The sequence below is a fragment of the Myotis lucifugus genome, unplaced genomic scaffold (genome assembly GCF_000147115.1).
Source record: "Myotis lucifugus unplaced genomic scaffold, Myoluc2.0 scaffold_280, whole genome shotgun sequence".
In the NCBI taxonomy this organism is placed as follows: Eukaryota; Metazoa; Chordata; class Mammalia; order Chiroptera; family Vespertilionidae; genus Myotis; species Myotis lucifugus.
The window spans coordinates 1,645,321-1,666,583 of record NW_005871328.1 but is presented as its reverse complement, the minus strand read 5'-3'; the positions used below and the strand labels follow the sequence as shown (position 1 = coordinate 1,666,583).

The 21,263-nt window shown below is 55.7% G+C and overlaps 3 protein-coding genes across 3 annotated transcripts in view; 1 reads left to right on the top strand and 2 right to left on the bottom strand.

Moving 5' to 3' along the window:
- The first annotated feature begins 1,281 nt into the window (after positions 1-1,281).
- ABHD8 (abhydrolase domain containing 8) lies at positions 1,282-7,601 on the top strand. The gene is made up of 5 exons (XM_006099669.3): positions 1,282-1,517; positions 3,139-3,886; positions 5,476-5,646; positions 5,790-6,006; positions 6,945-7,601. The coding sequence occupies exons 2-5, from the start codon at positions 3,147-3,149 to the stop codon at positions 7,098-7,100; spliced, it is 1,284 nt and encodes a 427-aa protein (XP_006099731.1). The 5' UTR covers positions 1,282-1,517; positions 3,139-3,146; the 3' UTR covers positions 7,101-7,601.
- A 140-nt stretch (positions 7,602-7,741) lies between these two features.
- ANKLE1 (ankyrin repeat and LEM domain containing 1) lies at positions 7,742-13,100 on the bottom strand. Its single transcript, XM_014465165.2, has 9 exons — positions 13,039-13,100; positions 12,811-12,963; positions 12,294-12,399; positions 12,047-12,185; positions 11,053-11,802; positions 10,765-10,942; positions 10,342-10,501; positions 10,106-10,235; positions 7,742-9,850 (listed from the first exon to the last, which is right to left on the bottom strand). The coding sequence occupies exons 1-9, from the start codon at positions 13,098-13,100 to the stop codon at positions 9,678-9,680; spliced, it is 1,851 nt and encodes a 616-aa protein (XP_014320651.1). The 3' UTR covers positions 7,742-9,677.
- A 1,770-nt stretch (positions 13,101-14,870) lies between these two features.
- BABAM1 (BRISC and BRCA1 A complex member 1) overlaps positions 14,871-21,263 on the bottom strand; it is a 7,712-nt gene continuing 1,319 nt past the window's right edge. The window contains 8 exon segments of the mRNA XM_014465183.2: positions 14,871-15,338; positions 16,032-16,118; positions 16,282-16,411; positions 17,827-17,851; positions 19,462-19,540; positions 19,648-19,768; positions 20,421-20,479; positions 21,236-21,263. The exon segment at positions 21,236-21,263 is cut by the window's right edge and continues 157 nt beyond it. Coding sequence (XP_014320669.2) covers positions 15,135-15,338; positions 16,032-16,118; positions 16,282-16,411; positions 17,827-17,851; positions 19,462-19,540; positions 19,648-19,768; positions 20,421-20,479; positions 21,236-21,263 — 733 coding nt within the window. The 3' untranslated portion in view covers positions 14,871-15,134.

Sequence of the window (21,263 nt, the reverse complement as noted above, 5' to 3'; positions counted from 1 at the left end):
CGATCAATGATTCTCTCTCATCGTTGATGTTTCTATCTCTCCCTCCCTCTCCCTTCCTCTCTGAAATCAATATATATATATATATATATTCCCCACTGTCCCAGGGAAAATATTCAGCTCCTCTGGCAAGCATGTGAACACACCCTAACTTTCAGCCATGCCCTCCCCTGCCTGGTACTCCCCTATTCCTCTTTATTTTTAAAAACAACAACAACAACAACAAAAAACCCTTTCTCTGATACTGTCTCCCTAAATGCTGCTCCTCTCTCTGGCCCAAATCTGCCCCCACGTATCTCTCCCCACTTCCAGAAGCCCGGGGCCCCTCCAGGGCCAGGCTCGGGGCTGAGTCCCTGCAGCACCCAAGCATCTCCCAGCTTGGGGAGGGAGTGTGTGTTTGCTGCAAGAATATTATCCCAGAAGCGCTCTAAGTGGGCGGGAGTGGGTGGCTGGACCTAATCCAGCTCAGGCAGCAAATTTTAGGAGTTGGGAACGGACAAGGAATGGTTAACCCCTTGTCCTCTGAAGCCCATCTTACCGCATTGTCATTTAGCAAACCACTACAATACTACATCAGTACAATAATGCCCATAAAGTATCGAGCGCTTACCGTGCTGTTTTACCTGCATAGAGAACGCACGAGGAGATTAATTGCATAGATAAATAAGTGGAGTCTCAGGGAAGCAACCAGCCCGGGGTCATATATCTGCAAAGGGCAGAGGGTGGCTTTGGACCCTGGGCTCTCTGACTCCAGCTGGGACCAGAGAGCCACTGGTTAAACTGGCCGATCTGGAGAACTCCGACTCCCTAATTCCCAGAGCGCCAAGACTTCTGTGTAAAGGTTTAAGGAATACATTTCCAGGAATTAGAGTCATACAAGCGTGGATCCGAATCCCATCCCTGCCCACCCGCCTCCACTGGTCTTGTGACCTTGTGCCTCAGTTTCCCCACCTGAAATTGTAAAGATCTGGACGTCTCTACAGGGAAAGGTCAGCACAGAGAGAGGACCTGGGGCTTCGTTTGGAGGGGACAGGGCAGCTCGGAGGCAGGGGCTGGCCGAGGGGATCCTATTCGCAGCGAGGGGGCTCCGGGTCCCGCCCCCTTGAGCTCCTCGAGCACCAACTTGCGACCCCTCCTCGGCCCTGGGCCAGGCCCAATACCTCCTCCCACCTCTGCAAGCCCCCGAAGCGGGCTGGGCAGTTGCAGCCCGCCCCCATGCCGAGATGCCGCTTCTGATTGGTAGTCTAACTAGGGCAGGTCAGTCCGCAGCTGCGATTGGCGGAGGTGCCCGTCGGTCAGCGCGCGGCTCCGCCCCCCGGGGAGAGACTTAAAGGGCCGGTTAGCTCAGCAGCAGCGGCGGTGGGATGCCCCCTCCTTGACCACCATTCCAGACCCGCGCCGTCCCGCGTAGCCGCGCCCGGCCCGACCCCGCGCCAACATGTAAACGGCTCCTGCAGGCAGACGCTGGCTTCTCCGCCCGGGACCCTCCGCCCCGCCCCGGGCCCGGAGCCCTCGATGAGGTGAGCGGGGAGTGGGCCCTGGGAGGGGGACATTGAGGCCTCCGGGGCTTCCACTTCTGAGGGGGTGTCCACAAAGTCCGCGCTCGGGTGCTTAGGAAGTCGTGGAGCCCCCGTGGCCTTGACCCCGCCAAGGTGCTGATAGGCACTCGGGAGGTAGGGGCCTGGCATTAGGGAGGGGGGCTGCCGTGGCGCATCGGTGTTCCCCTCTGCAATCTGGGGCTGGGACCCGCCAGAGGTCGGGGTGCAGCCTGCTCCCCTTCCATCAGCAAGTATGGGTCACCCAGGGCCTTCCGCGGCGTGCGTGATCCCCGCGGCGCCAAGGATGGGAATGGGGGAGGGGTTGGTCCCGTCTCCAGGCCCTAGAGACAATGGGGGTGTGATGTGCCCATATCCCCCTTGAGTTATGTAACTGCCTGTGGTTGCCATGGACACGGGAGAGGTGGCCCAGGGAACAGGATGGAGACCTGGAAGCCCCCAGGCAGAACACTGCCTTCTCCATCTTCATCTCCACCATTAGGGGTTGTGTGTCAGCCCCCCAGAACCCAGTGTTGGAGCCCCAGCTTGTCCTTCTGTGAAACAGATCCAGCGCCCCATGGTCTTGGAGAGAGAGATGGACAAAGGCTCTGGAGCTCCGTCCCAAACCTTGTCCCCCGGGGCCTTACCTTTCAGGAGCCAGGTTTAGAGACTTGGGATTGGGGCATTTTTAGATGCCTTCAGAGACCCACAGAGCATGCTAGCTCAGTGACAGAGTTAATGAAAGAGTGCATGTGTGAGTGGATTAATGAATGGATAAATGAATGAATGGGCTTAGGAAACCATAACTGCTATAAATCTGAGCTGGGGGAGATCCTCTGGACTGGGCCATAATGCCCCCCCCCCGCCCCAGGAAGGTCCACCTGACTACACCACCTTCCCTATAAATGCCTCTCGGGCCCCCATAGCCAGGTCCTTCCTCTCTAGGACAGACCAGAATGGCCAACCACCAGCAGGCACTGACCAGACAGAACATCTTTCTTTTTAAAAAAAATATATTTGTATTGATTTCAGAGAGGAAGGGAGAGGGAGACAGAGATAGAAACATCAATGATGAGAGAGAACCATCAGTTGGCTGCCTCCTGCACAACCCCCCACTGGGGATCAAGCCCGCAACCTGGGCATGTGCCCTTGACCGGAATCGAACCCAGGACAGGACCCTTCAGTCCGCAGGCCGATGCTCTACACACTGAGCCAAACCTAGCTGCTTAGGGCTTTCTTTCTTTCTTTCTTCTCTTTTCTTTTTTTTAAATATTTTTATTGATTTCAGAGAGGAAGGGAGGAGAGAGAGAAACATCAATGATGAGAGAGGATCATTGATTGGCTGCCTCCTGCCCATCCCCCACTGGCGATTGAGCCTGCAACCCAGACGTGCCCTGATCAGGAATCCAACCGTGACCTCCTGGTTCATAGGTTGATGCTCAACCACTGAGCCATGCTGGCTGGGCCAGTCAGAACATCTTGGCCCTGATCCTCCATAAACTGGAGCCTAGATGGAGCCTCCAAGGGTGACTTCTGCTCCAGGTGTGGGAAGTGGATGGTGTGGGGGCCGCTCCCAGGGCCCCTGAGCTGTCTTCCCCACTCACAGGACACACCATGCTGACCGGGGTGACCGATGGGATCTTCTGCTGCCTACTGGGTGCACCACCCAATGCAGTGGGGCCACTGGAGAGCGTCGAGTCCAGCGATGGCTACACCTTCGTGGAGGTCAAGCCTGGCCGCGTGCTGCGGGTGAAGCACGCTGGACCTGCTCCAGCTCCAACCCCACCTCCACCGCTACCTGATACAGCCCAGGGGGACCGGTCCGGCTTGGTCCGGTGCCAGCGCCGAATCACCGTGTACCGTAACGGGAGGTTACTGGTGGAGAACCTGGGCCGGGCACCAAGAGCTGACCTCCTGCTTGGGCAGAATGGCTCCGGGGAGCCTCCGGCCTCTCTAGAGGTGGAGCTGGCAGACCCGTCAGGCAGCGATGGCCGTTCGGGCCCGGCCAATGCTGGGAGTGGCAGTGGCGGGCGACGGCGGCGAGCCCGGCGCCCCAAGAGGACCATCCACATTGACTGTGAGAAGCGGATCACCAGCTGCAAGGGCACACAGGCCGATGTGGTGCTCTTTTTCATCCATGGTGTTGGCGGCTCCCTGGCCATCTGGAAGGAGCAACTAGACTTCTTTGTGCGCCTGGGCTATGAGGTGGTGGCTCCGGATCTGGCCGGTCATGGGGCCAGCTCGGCGCCCCAGGTGGCTGCAGCCTATACCTTCTATGCGCTGGCAGAGGACATGCGTGCCATCTTCAAGCGCTATGCCAAGAAGCGAAATGTGCTCATTGGGCATTCCTACGGGTGAGCCAATGCTGGGGGGGGAAGGTGGGGGTCAGGGGTGGGGGCTGACAGAGGCTGGACACCCCCATCACAAAACACTGATTTTCCTCGTTGAAAGATCCCATTAACATCTGCAACAAGGCAGGGATCCCTACCACCAGTGCTATTGTTTAACATTGTTTCAAAGCAGTGTTTCTCACTGTGGACATTTTTGGTCCAGTAATTCTTTTCTGTGAGGGGCTTTCATGTGCCCTGTAGGATGGTTAGCCGCATCTCTGACCTCTTAGCACGTGGTCTAGTGATGATCGTGACAAAAAATGTCTTCAGATGCTGCCAAAGTTCCCCTGGTGGGCAGAATTATCCCTGGCTGAGAACCAATGTCTTCAACTAAGTTCAAAATTGCTTGCCCTGGAGATCCCAAGGGCCCCAAGGAAGGGCTCATTGGAATCCCATAAATTCTCTTTACAAGGCAGTTTGCTGTAATTCACTCTCCCTTGAAGGAGTGATAGATAATATCATCTAGCATTTAGATGAGAGTTCACTCTATGGAAGGCTCTGGGCCTGGGTGCCTGGTCACTGTCAAAGGGTACCACTCCCTCCTTTATCCAGAAGGAAAGGCAGAATCCCATCAGCCAGCCAGGTTGAGAATAATTGTTTTAGTGGTTGTAGCCTATGCAATTAGACAAGAAAAAGAAGTGTCACATAAACTTCTGAAAGAAAGGAAGCCAGGCTGGGAGGTAAGAGCTCTTATTTGTTTATATGATCACAACCCCCAAAGTGGATGCTCATGCTAATGATTTCTCCAATTAAATGATCACTCGCTGGCGTGCTAGCTCCTGTGATCCCATAACAATGCTATGAGGTCAGCATAGTTACTTTGTCACAGGTGTGGAGATGGAGGCTCAGGGGTTAAGCATCCTGCCCAAGGGCGTTCAGTGAGTCACTGGCACAGTCAGGTCCGCCCAACTTCTGCCCGTCCCATCATCCCTTTTTATAGTAGAGACGGGCAAACTTTTTCTTAAAGGGCCAGATAGTAAATATTTTAGGTTTGTGAATCATCCATCCGTCTCTGCTGTAACTTCACAACTCTAATGCCATAGCAGGAAAGCAGCCATAATTGTACACAAGCGGGGCGGCTGTGTTCCAATAAAATTTTACAAAATATTTTATAAATTTACAAAATTGTGAATTTAGTTTACAAAAACAAAGTGGTCCTCCGTAGAAGGAATGAGGAGCTGACCTGGGGCTCCTCAGGCAGACCCTTCCACCTTGCATAAGGGGAGGGATGTTTGTTTAATCAGGTTGCTTCTCAACAATTGGCAATAAGTAACTCTTACCCCTTTGGAGGTCATGGTACCTTGGGGATCTATGGAAAGTTCTAAGTTCGAATTCTTAAAAAAAAAAAAAATTCTACCCTCAGCACACACACACCTCACAATTTCAGAACATTCAAATGCCCAACCCATCCCTCATCCCCACTCAATGTCCATGGGCCCTAGGGGGGAAATCTTGGCCTTCAAGGACCTGCCTCTGGGTAAGATGTATACATTAACCCCCTCACTGCACCCTGCTGACCACCACCCTTCAACCCCCACCCACCCACTGGGCAGTGTCTCTTTCTGTACGTTCCTGGCGCACGAGTACCCAGACCTGGTGCATAAGGTCATCATGATCAACGGCGGGGGCCCCACGGCACTGGAGCCCAGCTTCTGCTCCATCTTCAACATGCCCACGTGTGTCCTGCACTGCCTGTCACCCTGCCTGGCTTGGAGCTTCCTCAAGTGAGTGACCCCCAGTCCTGGCAGACCCTGGCACCCCCCTGAGTTGTGTGGGAGGGGAAACTGTAATGGCTGGGGCTGGCGTGGGGGGACACCCTTGGTGGGCCAATGGCACAAGGACTCCAGCAGTGCGTCCCTACCACCAGGGCCGGCTTCGCCCGCCAAGGGGCCAAAGAGAAGCAGCTACTGAAGGAGGGCAATGCATTCAACGTGTCGTCCTTCGTGCTGCGAGCCATGATGAGTGGCCAGTACTGGCCCGAGGGCGACGAGGTCTATCATGCGGAGCTCACTGTGCCGGTCCTGCTCGTCCATGGCATGCATGACAAGTTTGTTCCGGTGGAAGAAGACCAGCGCATGGCTGAGGTAGGGGCTCAGCACGTTGGCCACTGTACCCCAGACCCCCTTGTGCAACCCAGGGAGACTCAGCCATGTTTTTCAGCCCCAGGGACATGGGAGCTTAGAGAGAGAAATCCAGAAAGTAGGGCTGCCCTGCCCAGCTATTAGGATTATGCACTATCCCCCTGCACATAAAAAGGCACTCTTTACAGCTGGGATTTGTATAAGTGACCAGTGAGTGGGGTCGGCTACAAGATTCAGGGAGAGCAGGCCAGGAGGTCTTTAGATCAGAGGTTGCCAAAAAGGGGTCTTAGGGTCCTTAGCACTTGGAATAGCTCTGGACCAGCAGTTCTTTCTTTTTTTAAAAAAATATATTTTCTTTTTATTGATTTCAGAGAGGAAGGGAGAGGGAGAGATAGAAACATCAATGATGAGAGAGAATCATTGATCGGCTGCCTCCTGCACGCCCCCTACTGGGGATCAAGCCCACAACCCGGGCATGTGCCCTTGGCCGGAATCGAACCTGGGACCCTTCAGTCCACAGGCCGACGCTCTATCCACTGAGCCAAACAGGCTAGGGCTGGACCAGCAGTTCTTAACCAGCGAGGATTCTGCTCCCTTCCCCCAGCCCCAAGGGAAACTTGGAAATGCCTGCAGACTTTTTTGGTCGTTGCACTTAGGGGTGGAGAGGTGGGGAGGAGGCCAGGAATGCTACTTAACACCCTGCAATAAACAGGATGGCCTTCCAGCAAAGAAAAATCAGGCTCCAAATGTCAGTCGTGCTGGGGCTGAGAAATCCAGTTGGGCTCCAGCTGGGTGACAGGCTATCCCCCAGCCCCCTTGGATGAAAGTGCAGCAATGAGGTAGACTTCAGGAGGGCCTTCCCCATGTTGCAGGCCGTAGGTGGTTAGCAGGGAGTCACAGAGCCGCCAGCTGTGTGTGCCCTGAGCCTTTGTCCTCTACAGATCCTGCTTCTGGCCTTCCTGAAGCTCATCGATGAAGGCAGCCACATGGTGATGCTGGAGTGTCCAGAGACGGTCAACACGTTGCTCCATGAATTTCTGCTCTGGGAGCCCGAGCCCCCGCCTAGTGCCCTGACTGTGCCTCCTGAGAAGAAGTAGCTGCTGGGCCAGCAGGGCCTTGAGGAAGAGCAGGAGCCGGCGCTGCTGGGTCTGCAGCCAGGATATCTGGGCAGGCCGTCAGCTCTGGTGGACGGGGTCGGCCTGGGGAGACGCCCCTCGGCTGGCTGGCTGGGCGTGGCATTCCAGGGAGCCGGGTGGACACTCAGGCTCCGCTTGCATCCTGTGGGGCCCAGCCAACCTGGGGCCCATCCTGCCCGTAGCAGGGACTCTCGCAGAGGATGACCTTGTACAGAAGCCCCCTGCCCATCAAAGCCAAGGCCATAGTCATGGTTGAGGCGACACCCACCCCATTGTCTTACATGTTAGCCATGCTTAATCCAGAGACCCTGAAGGGGGGGGCGCCCCATTACCCAAGACCCTCCACTCCCATTTCCTGGCGTTGGTAGCTTTTGTCGTCTAAGGGGGCAGGGATGGGGGGACTGGCACCACAGAATCTGCACATCTCAACCTGTAACTCAATAAAAAGAAGTGACAATCCAAGCCTCCGGACCTGTGCTGGCTGACCATAGGGCAGGGGGGTTCCCCCGAGCCTCAGTTTCCCCATCTGCAAATTGGGCTGATGCAGGTGCCTGCCCTTCCAGGATGGCTTCCCCAATTTCCCCTTCCTCCTCAGAACACTGGGCTGCTCGGGCAGTATTCCCAGAGCAGAAGGAAGAAAGTCGGGGGGAATGAACTCCTTGTCGCTGTAGGGGAGGAAGAGGTCCACATGGAGGCTGAGGTGAGGGTCACCGGATGTCGCATGGGATTAGAGGAGCCATAATGGAGTGCCAGCTGTATACAAGGCCCCGTGCTGAGCTCACTGAATCCCCTTCACCCCAAGTCACACAGCAAGTCAGTGCCTCTTGCTGTCCCATTTTATCTTTCAACTTGGTTTAGGGTGGCTTTTGTCATGAAGGTATTTATTCTGAAGCCACCAAATCATTTCCTGTCCAGCAGAAGGGTCTCCCTGCCCCGTGGCCATGCTCCTGTTCCTCTGTGTTTTATCCTGTTTGTATATCTAGGTACGCTGGCGGTTTGTGAGGATGGCGGCAGGAGACAACTGCCCCCTTGGTTACTGCCGTTGGGTCCTTTCCCCACTGGTTTATGCGCCACTTTAGCCCAGTGGCTCTCACCAGGGGCACAGCTGTCCCTTGGGAAATTCTGGAGACAGTTGGACCACATCTGGGAGGTGGAGGGCCATAGTGACCCCTGGTGGGTGGAGTCCAGGGATGCCTCCTGGCGCCTTGCGATGCACAGGACAGCCCGCACCCCCGAAGGAACTGGGCTCGAGCATCAATGGAGCAGGGGCTGGGAAACTCCGTTAGACCAAGCCCATCTCTTTGGGGATTTTGGAGGTCTCTGGATTCTTTCCTAGCGACCTGTTTGCGCATTCCTGGGTAGATGACACCGTTTTCATTGCTGTCACTTTATCAGGAGGCTTGGTGTTTGGGAAGCTGCTCGGCTCAGAGAGAGGTTTCTTCAGTTCCATTAGAATGGGGAGCCCAGGCCCCCTCGGGAGGCTGGGAGGGGAGCGGGGGTGGGGTGGGGGGTCGCATCATGGGCTCTAAAGTGGAGGAACCTGAGTGGGTGAACCTCCGTCCAGGTTAGAGTCGAACTACAGAACCTGGTTAGCCGAAGCTGCAATGAGGAGGAGACAGCGAAACCAATGAGGCAGCCCATTTCCCCAAGTCCCTAACGCACTGGACGCTCTGAAGAAGCAACTTCTGGAAAACTTAAATGATCCCGCCAGCACCTCGCCAGCGCCACAGCCTGGCATCTTACTGAAACTCTTTGCAAATGTGACTAATCTGAAATCACAGAGCACCACCAGAACTTGGGGTTACTGATCCCATTTTATGGTGGCAGAAACAGGCTCAGAGAAGCAATGCCAGGAAGCTTGCGTGGCACAGTGACCCCCAGGGATGGTGTCTTATACCCACAACCCACCAGCTCCCTAGCCCTGGCCTATCACCAGACACAGTTGGCACCTTGAGAACTCAGGGCACTGCCCTTACCCAGGAGACTTTCCACCTGGGTCACCTCTGGCTCAGGGCAGGGCTCTGAGTCCCATCCGATCCCCACAATCCCCTGAGGCAGGACCTCACTGTCCCTACTGAGGACACTGAGGCTCAGACAGACAAGTGACTGGTCTGAGGTACCACCTCTGGCAGCAGCAGGACCCAGCTCTTGAACTGGATAGCTTCCCTTCATGTAGCTGAGGAAGCTCCCAGCCCAGTGTGGGCCCCTGTGCCTGGAAGATCAAAGTGGACTTTGTCTACACAGACAGGCCCAAACCGCCAAAGCCCTGGCAAGTTCCAAAGTACCAAATGTTTCAAAGAACCTTCTGGTCCACTTGTTCTCCTCCCATGATGGGGAGTTCACTACCTCCCCAGCAGTTCCATCTGTAACAGAGTCCTCCCTTAGCTTGAGGGGGAGGTCTTCCCTGCTTCTCATTCCACCTCCCCTCCCCCCGCAGACTTCTAGAACCGGAGGTGGAGGGCTGCTTTCAGCACAGGGCAGCTGGAACATTCAAACACCCTGACCTCCACCCAGCCCGGATGGGCAATTTCCCAGTGCTCAGCCACAGGCCTGGATGTCTTGGGGTCGCAACTCTCGCTCGCCCTCAGCCAGGAAGACAAGGAGAGCGCGATGCAACAGATGTACTCCCAAGCGGCGGCGGCGGCTGGGTGACCAGCTCGCCACCACTCCATAGCAGTGTCCTTGTTTCTGGTTGGTCAGTGTCCGGATCCCTGGAGAGATTGGGAATGAGGTCACAGGGGTAACCTCAGTGAATTCCAGTAGAGAAATGTGACAGTGAACCCACTGTGTATTCCCCTTAAGCAGGTATAAATCCATGGAGCAAAATATGTGCATATGCAGGTACATCATTGGTGCTCAATAATTGCTCGTTGAACAAATTAACAGCCCTGAGAGGGCAGGGGTGAGGGAATTGGCAGAGCAAGTGCCTTTCCTGTGACCCTTCCCCCCACAAGCCAGGCACCCACCTAGAGCCTCCACAAGACACGCCTCTCGAGTGTAAGCCTCCACAGCGACCACATGCTGGAAGCAATGCAGGGACACGACTCCACGACCACTAGCCCAAATGTCCAAGATCTGGCGCACTTTGGGGCAGGCCTAGGGGGCCGGGGCAAGGTCAGGGGTCTGCCTCCCAATTCCCTCCTTCCTCTACCTGCCCACGGCCTGGCTGTCCCTGCCCTGACCCTGGTACTTATCCTCATACCTGCTTTCCTGACCTCCCACGGTAGCCAAGGGCCTCCCAGAGGTGAACATTGGGCCGGGCCCGGGTCCCCTTGCCCACATAGAAGATGGCGTGGACGAAAGCCCGAAGGCATTCAGCTGGAGTTAGTGAGGAGGCTCGTGCTGGCAGGTTCCGAGTCTCCCTGGATGAAAAGGCTTGGCTCAAAGAGGAAAGAGTGACAAGAGTAGCCCTAGAGAAACTCTCTAAGGTCACAGGGTATATACAACCCACATCCAGTGACCCACAGTTTATAAGGCAGCGCCCAAAGACACTCAGCGGCTTGAATTAGTTCCAACTGCCTTTTCTAGATGAAGCTTAGGACCAGAGAGAGGGGTCAGTTCCCCTCGGAGGACGTGCAGTATGTAGGAACCAACCCCAGAGTGCCCAGCTCCCACTTCGGAGTACCTGGGGTCCAGCAGCAGATACGTGAAACTGGACTTCACTACCCCCTCCCGCCACCTTCTGCTGGGATCCGGCTGCTCAAATTGCTGGGCAAGTGCATCCTCATCTGCCTGGGCGTCTGGGATTCGGCCTGTCCTCAGGGCCTCAGTCAGCTCTGGGCTGTGCCCTGAAAAGTCTGGGCCTGGGAGGGGAAACTGAGTCAAGAGAGACAGAGGAAGGGGTGGTTCCCAGAGATGAAGAGAGAAGTGGCACGGAGAGCCGGGAGTCTCCGGATGCCCGGAAGGGACTAACCAGGAGCAGCCTGGGCTTCTTGGAGTCGTCGGAGGTAATGTGGCCGGGTGAAGGGCGTGACGGGGCCTGGGCTCTCACCCAGAGCCCGGAGCCTCTGCAGCAGTTCCAGGTCAGACATGACTGGCAGACACCCGCCAGAGCGGACTGGGTCCCTGCCCCCTGTGGAATGCACCTCGTCCTCCGTCAGCCAGAGGGCGCCCCCCTCACTGTCCGGGGACGATTGGTCATCTGTGAGGAAGTGGAAGTCGAGGGGTCCAGGCAGCGGTTGCGGAGGGGGGCTGTGGGCTGGGCTCCTCTCTGGGAGGGACGTGTGGGATGGGGAGGTCAGAGTCAGGGCCTGTAGGAGGGCTTTTAATTCGGCCTCCTTGTCCGTCATGATGGCTCCATGTTCCGGCTGTGGGGTGTCCGGAGACTTTAGCCTCCTCTGGGATGGTCGGATATGAGGCAGGAGTTGCTGCCTGGGCAATGGCCCAGCCCGGGGGTATGTATGCGGGGCTGGGTCCTTGGATTCAGAAGCCTCGACTGCTGTGACGAAGGAGGCATCTGAGCTGCAGTCCCAGCACCCAGGGGAGGACTCCAAGCTGCCATCCTTGTCAGCAACTTCAGGGCAGGCGAGGAGGCTGGAGGGTCCAGGGCTAGCCTCCAGGTCCCTGTCCCTGCTGTCCCTGCTGCCCAGGCCCGTGGAGTCCAGCATCACACTGGGAGGTCCAGAGGGGCTGGCATCCAGCCCCTTTCCCTTGAGGGCTGAGCCTGCAGCAGAGGATGGGAGTTGGGGTCAGAGAGGGGGGCGGGGGCGGGGCAGAGATGGGAGTTGGATCAGCAACAGGTAGCTGGAGTGAGTCAAAGGGAAAAGAGAATGAGTGAAGGCAGCGAGAGCTGACCAGAGACACTGGACGTGAGACAGTCAGGACCAGCGGGAGACGGTGGAAATCAGTGAGAGACACGATAAGCTGGTCCCTAGGCCAAGCCGCGTCTCCGCACAGGCCTCACTCACCGCTGGGCGTAGGCTCCGGCTCCTGGGTCTCTAACCGGGTCCGCGGAGGGGTCCTAGTCAGCTTTGGGAGCTCCCTCAGGACGCGCACACAGTCCTGGTGCCCCTGCTGTTCTGCCAGGTCCAGTGGCCGGAGTCCATCCTGCGGAGGCGCGATCACCACCAAAGCCCTTTTTCCCCCCTTCCTCCCCCTTCCCAGTTGGGCCCCCCCCCCCCGCGCCCCCCCCCCACACTCCTCCAGGTCCCTCACCTGGTCGAGCAGCCGGGGGTCGGCTCCCTGGCTCAGCAGCAGCTCCAGGCTGCGGCTACAGCCCCAGGCGGCGGCCACGTGCAGCGGTGTCAGCGCCTCGGCCGATCTGGGGCAGGAGCCAAGGGGTGTCCTCGGACTCTGTCCCCCATCTCCACCCTCCAGCCCGAGACACCCTCGGAACCTAGATCCTACGCCCTCGGCCTGGGACTCAAATCTCTGCTCTCTGACCCTAGAGATTCCACCCCTGGACCCGAAACTTCGATCCCCATTTTGGCCCGAGCGCAACCCCATCCCTCACCCTCATTCTGGGACCCTCGCCCTCGCCCTTGGGCTCTCAGGATCCCTCCCCTAGTTCCACAAGCTCCTCCCTGGGCTGCCGAATCCCCACCCTTGGAACGTGGGATGCACTCTCCGGGACTCCGAGGCCACGCCTTCCGGCTGGGGAGACCCCGCCTTCCTACTGGGGAGCCCCCTTCCCTACCCGGAAGGCCCCGCTCAGAGCCCAGACCCGCCTCACCGCACGTTGGGGTTCCCGCCTCGACACAGCAGAGCCTTGAGGCAGCGCAGAGCGCGTGGGTGCCGGGCTCCCGCCGCCAGGTGGACAGCTGCCGCGCCGTCCGCTAGCACCAGGTTGGGGTCCGCGCCGCGGCGCAGCAGCTCCTCCACAGCCCTGCGATCAGGGGGTCAGAGTGGACCGCCACCCTCGCCCCCTGCCCCGGTCCGCCCGCCCCGGTCCCGTCCTCACTGCGGCTCCTCCTCCTGCAGCGCTGCCCGCAGCCGCCAAGCCAGCTCCGCCGCGGCGCCCATGCCCGCGCTGTCCCCAGCCCCGCGGCCCAGCCTGACAGGTTCAAACTTCCCGCGGTGACCTTGTGCGCACGCGCCGCCCCGCCCCGGGCTCCGGTCTCAGCACCCGGGTGCCCCGGAGGGTACCCAGCCAGGCTGCCCCGCGCCGCACCTGCCTGGCACACTTTGGGATTCGAGCTTCAGTGCCCACTCAGGTCCGCGACCTCGAGCGGTGCTCAGGGAGAGCCTGGGCGGGTGGAGGCCGCCGGGTGTGCCATTTTCTGGTCTCAAAACGCGGACACATCCTGCTGAAGGGGGCGGAGCTACGACCAGGTGACTTGGAGGTGCCCACGCCGAAGAGGCCTCCATTAGCGCGCAAATTTAATTATCAGCTCCCGCCTCTAGCTCTGCGTCGCCTGTTTGCAGTCTCGGGGAGCCAGGAGGTCGTGCCTTTGGGGCTCTGGGCCTTAGTGTTCCCATCTGCAAAATGGGAGAATCCCTTCCAGGCTGGTGTGATGTTGAGCCAGTGTTTCATCACAGGGTCCTGGCACACGGGTGCCCAATAAATGCTGTGGGAAGGAAAGCTGTTGCTCAATAAGGCCATTTTAATTTTCTATGGAACTGAGAATCTATCTGGTAAACTTCTTTCACTGTTGCTCATGATCCAGACAGATAGTTGAGTAGTGGCCCTGTTGTGCCTGTCTTGTCTCCCTTCTGGGGAGCATCCACGCTATATCCTGGAACCTGTAGTCCTCCCCTTCTCAGGAGAGGCTTGATCCAGGCCTGAACCATCTGATCATCCCAGAGCTCTGGCCCATGACCCAGGCAAGGCCAGCAGTAGGGGGGTTGGGCAGTGGTCACAACTGTCAACCAATCGTCATGGTGCCAAGTCAATGCCAACAGAAATCCCCAATGTAGGGTGCAGTGAAAGAAGATACTTTATTCAGAGCAAACATCTCGAAATAGAACAACACAGCCCTCTGGCAAATTGTTTCAGCTCCAGCCAAGGAATCAGTCTTTGGTGGAAAAGGAACAAGCATTGCCCAGCCATAATCAAACTTATATAGGGAAGCCCCAGCCCCTGACCCTTAATTAGCCTGTTCTCATGCAAATTAGTACCCCAAATCATCAGTTTGATTGGCCCAAAAAGCACTAAGGAGTGGAGCCATTCTGATTCATCAAAGATGCTAACAGAGCTAAGAACCAGGAGGTCACAGTTCAATTCCCCATCAAGGCATATGCCCGGGGTTGTGGGCTCGATCCCCAGTGTGGGGCATGCAGGAGGCAGCCAATTAGTGATTCTCATCATTGATGTTTCTATTTCTCCCTCTCTGAAATCAATAATATATATATTATTTTAAAGATGCTAACAGAGACTATAGTTCCTCAGCTCCGATTGGACAGAGGGGTTATCTCCATCCTGTTGGTTGAAATATGATTCCAGGAATTCCTTTATAAGAGTTGGCTCACCAGCAGGAACACAATGCTGGCAGGCAGGCATTTCAGTGCAGAAGGCAGATAGTTTTTCTCCCTGAAGCTGGGTTTGCATGAGAGGCAAAGGTTCCTGGGTTTCTTTTGTTTTTTAACATGAGACCAATTAGCCACCAGGAGCCCCTTTTGGTAGGTATTTTTCCGCCCCCCGGAATGTCTGAACAGCTGGATGTAGGCAAGCCTGAAGCTGCACCTTGGCTTATCCGCCAGAACCAAGCGATTCCCCTTGCTGTTCATTGGGTGGGTTTTCTGTCACCTTCAACCACGAAGATCCTAATTAACACAAGACGACTGGTGTGGACCTCGGTTAGAGATTTCTCAGGTTTTATTCTGGTGACAAAAATCACACAGGGAAGAACACATTACAATTGGCAAACTGGGGACTGAAATATGGACTGGGAATCATGGGTGACCACAGTCCTGGGTTGCTTCCTGGAATAACAGGTTTCCTTCCAGGGCTCCGAAGTAACCAAGCGCTTCCTTGAAGTCCCCCGGGGTCCCACGGAGCGGAGTTTAAGAACCAACACTCTAGGTTTAGTGGTACCAAGTTGGACGCACAGGGAAGGTTCAGACAGTGGCCTCAACCTCAGTGGCTTCCTCCTCCTCCTCCAGCAGGCTGTAGGAGGCATGGCTCTGGCAGGGCCGTTGCAACGGGTGAGCCAGCAGCTTAGCCATACAGTTGTGCAGCTCCAGGGCTGGCCCGGCCAGTGCCACCTCATACTTGTAGCTGGTGCCCTTGGTATCCAGGCTGCCCATGAAGGCAAACATGTCCTGTGGGGCCAGGGAGGGGCTCTTCAAGCAAGGGCTCCCTGCCAGGCCATCCTTGCCCCGGGAGGGCTTCCCAGAGGAGGAGGCACCAGGGGTAGGTTCTGAAGGGTGAAGAGTTTTCCAGGCAGAAAACATTCCTGCCTTCAGCAAACACTCCCTGCTCCCCGCCCCGTGTTAGGGACACCGACAGGTCTCAGCCTTGGAGCCTCCAAACTGAAGTCAGTTGGAGGCTCCAAGGGGGGCTAGTAAACTACCCCCCAGTCCCCATGCTGATCTTCCTGAGGGGCAGGGAAGGCTGCCCTCAATAGACACTTTTGGTTTAAATATTGAGGTATGAGTAGGAGCTGGCCTCAACCCCTCCCTGTTCAGCTGGTAAACTGAGGCTCAGAGAAGTAAGTGGCCCACTTGAAGCCCCACAGCTAGTTCCGGGCTGGGACGTGAATGACCAGCAGAGTCTGGGTAGGCAGGGAGGGAAGGGTACTCCAAGAAGAGGGCACAGCCAAGGCAAAAGCAGGGAGAGAGAAGCAGGCCCCCGTCCCAACAGCCCCCCTGAGCTCCCAGCAGACCACGTGGAAATGGTTGTCATATGACCGAATGACCAGGAGCCAGAAGTTGGGATCCCCGAGACCCAGGGTAGATGGGTTCTAAGACGTCCCATCTACACCCACCTGCCGCCCACACCTGCCACGGCCTCACCTTCCAGCTCATCTCCTCCTCCTTCTCGTCGGTGCCATTGTGGATGTAAACGACATCAAAGAAGAAATATGGGCACTGGAACATTTTCTGCAGGTGAAGAACACAGGCCTTTGAGACTCAGTCACCCTGTGCCCCATGACAATTCCCCAGCGTCTGCCTCAGACTCTGGGAACCTGCCAGCAGGTGCCCCAGTCCTGTGCTCAGGAAATCCCTCCTAGTGTCTCGCCACCCTCTCCCAGGCCTCAGTCACCTTCATGGGCTCAGTCAGGGAGAACTGGGGCTGGCAGGGTGGGCGGCTGTAGACAAGGATGGTACGGACCACATATGGGGGTGGGATCGTCTGCACATTCTCCGTGACTGGCAGCTCCGTCTTCTGTTGACTGCACAGTAAGGGGACAGATGAGAACAACTCTGGGGGTCCCTCCCTTCATCACCTTTGGAGAGCCAGCTCCTTGCTGGGCATGCAGAGCCCCACCTGTCCCCTCCCCAGTTGACTGCTGGCTCTGAGCCTTCCCACATGCTGTTCTCTCTGCCCAGAGCACCTCCCAGCCTTACCCTCTGCCTGACCTCTTCTGTTTTGCTAAACCCAAAGCTGAAGCCTGTTCCGCCCACCCTGAGTGTCCCCCATCACCTGGAGTTGGCCCTGCCCCACCAGGCCAGGAACTCTTAGGAAGGGACTTAATCTTTTATCTAAATCAAGACACATTTCCCTACTTGGCCACATCTGGATCTCACGGGCAGAGGGCACTAGGCAGAGGGCAAGGTCCTTCCTATGTAAAAAGCAAATCTGGTCCTTCACAAGAAAAAAGCCAACTTCCTCATAGAAAAACCGGTAAAGGGGACAAAAAGACAAATCACTGAAGGAATGCCAAACGGCTTTAAAATGAATGAAGAAAAGGCTCAGAGAAAAGCACTATCACACAAGCAGAGCTTTCAGCAGCATGATCAGTCCTGGTGCCAGGGGAAATAAACGGTTAATTTCTGAGGCAGTACTTTGGCAATGTCTAGCAAAATAATCCCCCCCTTAATCAAGTATGTCCTCTACTGTGAATTTACCTCATGGGTTCACTTGCAAAATTTGCTGAGATGTTTGTACCAAGTTAATTAAAGGCAACACAAGCTCTGTGCCCAGCATCAGGGGCTGGTGAAAATGGAGATTAGAATAGTAGGGCCCACAAACTAAGAATGGATTCATATTTTTAAATACCTGGAGGGGGGAAAATCAAATGAATATTTCATGACATGTGGAAATGACATGAAATTCAGTGCTTATCAATAAAATCTTACTGACACACTAGAGGCCGTGCACTGGTGGGGTCCCTGGGGGGGGGGGGGGGATCGGGCCGAAACCGGCTCTCGACATCCCCCAACGGTCCCGGATTGCGGATTGCAAGGGCGGGTCTCGGATGACACACCCCGGAACTGGGCTGCTTCCTCTCTGGTTCAGCTTGCATCACCCGAGAACCACAGCTGCCAAGTCACGCAGCTCAGCAGCTCCTGCGTTAAGAGTCTGCCCCCTGGTGGTCAGTGCGCATTATAGCTACTGACCAGTCCATCGGTAGCTTAGGCTTTTATATAGAGAGATGGCCACGCCCACTGTGTCCACAGAGTCTGTGGTTGCCTTTGGATTCCTAAGGCAGAGTCAGTTGTTATGATCTGCAAAGCCAAACACATTTACTATCTGGCTTTTTATAGAAAGAGTATGCAGCCTCCTGGGCTAAAACAATGGTGTGGAGGGCCATGGGCCACCAGAGGACTAATACAGAGGGTGAGATACGGGGAAGGAAGGACTTACATGAGGCTGAAGAGACCTTCCATATCTGGTGGGGATGCTAAGAACACAGGCGGCAGAGCACGGGTGGGAAGGGTGCATGACTCCCCTCATCCTGATGCCAGGAGACCCCAGGTGCCTCAAAACCTAAGGCCAGGTCCCACTGTGCAGGAAACCTGTGTGATCCCAGCCCCGTGGCCTGAGCCTGTTGTCCTCAGCAGAGATCACAGACAAGGGGGCTGACATCGGATGCCCTGAAGACCACTGGTGATTCAAAACTCCCCTTCCCCTCAGGCCAGGGCCACGCCCCTTACGAAGAGCTATGGGCGTTCCTGTTCCCCTCCTCCCAACTCTCTCACGTTTCTAACTCACAGGGATGATATTTTATCTAAGTTTTGAGCTGCATGTGAGCCTTTCATGTTCAAATTAGCATAAAATGTGATGTAGTGCCCTAGCTGGTTTGGCTCAGTGGACAGAGTGACGGCCTACAGACTGAAGGGTCCCGGGTTCGGTTCCAGTCAAGGGCACATGCCCAGGTTGCAGGCTCAATCCCCAGTAGGGAGCATGCAGGAGGCAGCCAATCAATGATTCTCTCTCATCATTGATGTTTCTCTCTCTCTCCCTTTCCCTTCCTTTCTGAAATCAATAAAAACATGTATTTTTTTAAAAATGTGATATAGTGGTGACTGTGACTTTTCAGTCACATATTGGCATTTTTTGAGCAAATGGCACCAAATGTATAATTGGCCCTGGATGGAGTGCTCCCCCTGTGGGCACAGTTTTGACATCCCGAGTCCAAATCAGCTGGTTCTGCTTCTGTGTTACGACTTTACCTCGACAGGGACCCAGGGGTAAGAGGTAGCCTGCCTCCCATTTTACAGATGAAGAAACTGAGAGCCTGGGGAGCATTTGGGATTTTGCTTCCTGGCAATGTCATCAGTTTGGCTCAAATAAACTCTCTTTTTTTGTTACTCCTCACCCGAGGATATTTTCCCATTGATTTTAGAGAGAGTGGAAGAGAGAGGGAAAGACAGAGAGAAACAGCAGTGTGAGAGAAACACATTGATTGGTTGCCTCCTGCACTTGCCCTGACCAGGGCCCCGGCCAGGGAGGAGCCTGCAACCAAGGTACTCGCCCTTGACTGGAATCAAACCCAGGACCCTTTGGTCTACAGGCTGATGCTCTATCCACTGAGCCAAACTGGCTAGGGCTCTCTTTCTTTTTTAAATCCTCACCCAAGAAGTGAGGATATTTTTGATTTTAGAGAGTGGAAGGGAGGGGGGAGGAGGAGGGGAGGTGTGGGGAGAAAAACATTGATGTGCCACAGACACATCGATTGGTTGCTTCCCGTATGTGCCCCAACTAGGGGTGGGGATCGGAACTGCAACCCAGGTACATGCCCTTGACTGGAATCTAACCCACAACCCTCCAGTGTGCAGGCCAACGCTCTAACCACTGAGCATACTGGCCAAGGCTCAAAAGAAACTGAAAGCCAGAGAGGTGACTGGCCCAAGCCTGCTGCAGCAGAGCTGAGATCTGGACCTGATCCAATGTGAGTTGGCTCCCTCCAAGCTCAGACTATCTGGGTTCTGGGTACAAGACAAGCCAGCCTCTCACACTGCCCCCTGCCCCCTGAGGTGCCTCTGCCTGGAAGGATACTGAAGTTGGAGCAGGAGGCCGTCTCTAGGTCGTAGAGGCAGCTGCAGAGCTCACGGGGGTCGGAGGTCAGTCCAGACAGCTGTGGGGAAACACAGGCCTCAGCAAAGTGCTCTCTGCCCCCAGGGGGTCCCAGAGCACCCAGCCTCATCCCTACCCCCAGGGGACCCCAGGGTGCCCCAGCCTCACCCAGGCGGTGTCATCGTTCACCACCACCAGCGCAAACTCATGGCTTTTGTCAATCTTGTGTTTTGTCCGCACAAACATCTCAATCATCTTCTGGGAGACATTGAGAGCATTGGTTTTGGAGCTGGAGAGGGACAGAGAATGAGGGGGTGGTTAAGGAGAGTCAGGCCTGGGGGCGAGGCTTATCCCCTCACCTGTCCATCCTGGGGAACCTTCCACCAGCGCTACAATGAGGCCCTGGCCCACGTCCCACAGTGTGTGTGTGTGTTGGGGGCGGGGCGGGGGGGGGACATGCTTGTCTTCAGTATCTCCCAGAGCGTCTCAGACCCTCTCCAGGTTCTGTTGCTCAACCCCACAGAGCCCTGCCTGCTCAGGGCAAGGGCTTTGGGGTCAGCTAAGCATGAGTCTGAATTCTTGCTCCCACCTACTTGCTATGGTCTCAGGCAAGTTACTCTGCTCCTCTGAGTTTCCAAGTCATTGCTATGACACTGATTTTAGAGAGTGGAAGGGAGGGGGGAGGAGGGGAGAGAGAAGAGGGAGAAAAACATTGATGTGCCACAGACACATTGACTGGTGGCTTGATACCTCTCACATGCTTGGAACAGAGCCTGAGGGGCCACCGCTGTACCATTACCAGTTACTGTCGCTATGCTCTGATACCGCCAGGCCCCGAGCCAGACCACAGTGGTGTGAGTCTGAGAGAGAGCCCTGTGCTTTTCAGGCTGGGCCCCTCCAAGTTGTAGCTACACATTCAAGCCCTCAAATGTCCCTCTCACCCGTTGAACGACTCCAATTTTGGCAGTGACATTTCCTCCGACAGGTCCAGGCAGATGATCTGCAATGAAGTTGGAGGGTGGTGAAGGCACTGTGACTGGCAGTCCCTCGTGCCTGGATGTTAACACCGGCCCCCACATGCTTGGCCCTCTTTAGGCAGACCCGTCTGAAAGGTGGTAAGAGGACCCCCAGTTCCCAGTCAAGCTATCCACTTTGGAAGTTGGTGGCCAAGGGGAAAGAGCGCTGGACTAGAAGTCCAGGTTAATAAGTGAGTAAGCAAACAAGAGAATACATGACACAGAAACAAGGAAATAAGGGTATAGAGGGTTGAACTGTGGCCCCCAGAAGATATGTTTGCCTAGAACCTCAGATGTGACTTTACTTAGAATTAGAGACCTTGATGATGTAATTAAAATAAAGAAATTGAAAGAAGATCATCTGATCCGGTGACAAGTACTCTTATGACAGACAGGACAGGAGACACAAAGACAGAGAGGGGAGGGCCATGTGAAAACAGACAGAGATGGGAGTGATCAGCCGCAGCCAAGGATGCCTGGAGCCCCCCAAAGCTGAACGAGTAAGGAGAGCCTCCGGAGAAAATGGGGTCCCTGCCAACATCTTGATTTCAGACTTCTGGTTTCCAGGACTGTCAGAGAATAAATTTGTTTTTTTCAGCCCCCCAGCTCACTGTAATTTGTTGCGGCAGCCCCAGGAAACTAATACAAAAGGGCTGTTTGCAGAGTGAATCCCAAAAAGGCGAGAATGTCAACCCAAGGTTCCCCAAAGCCTCAGAGCTTACGGCCAAATTCTCACTTACCACCTTCTCTGGACAGTTGACCCTTGGT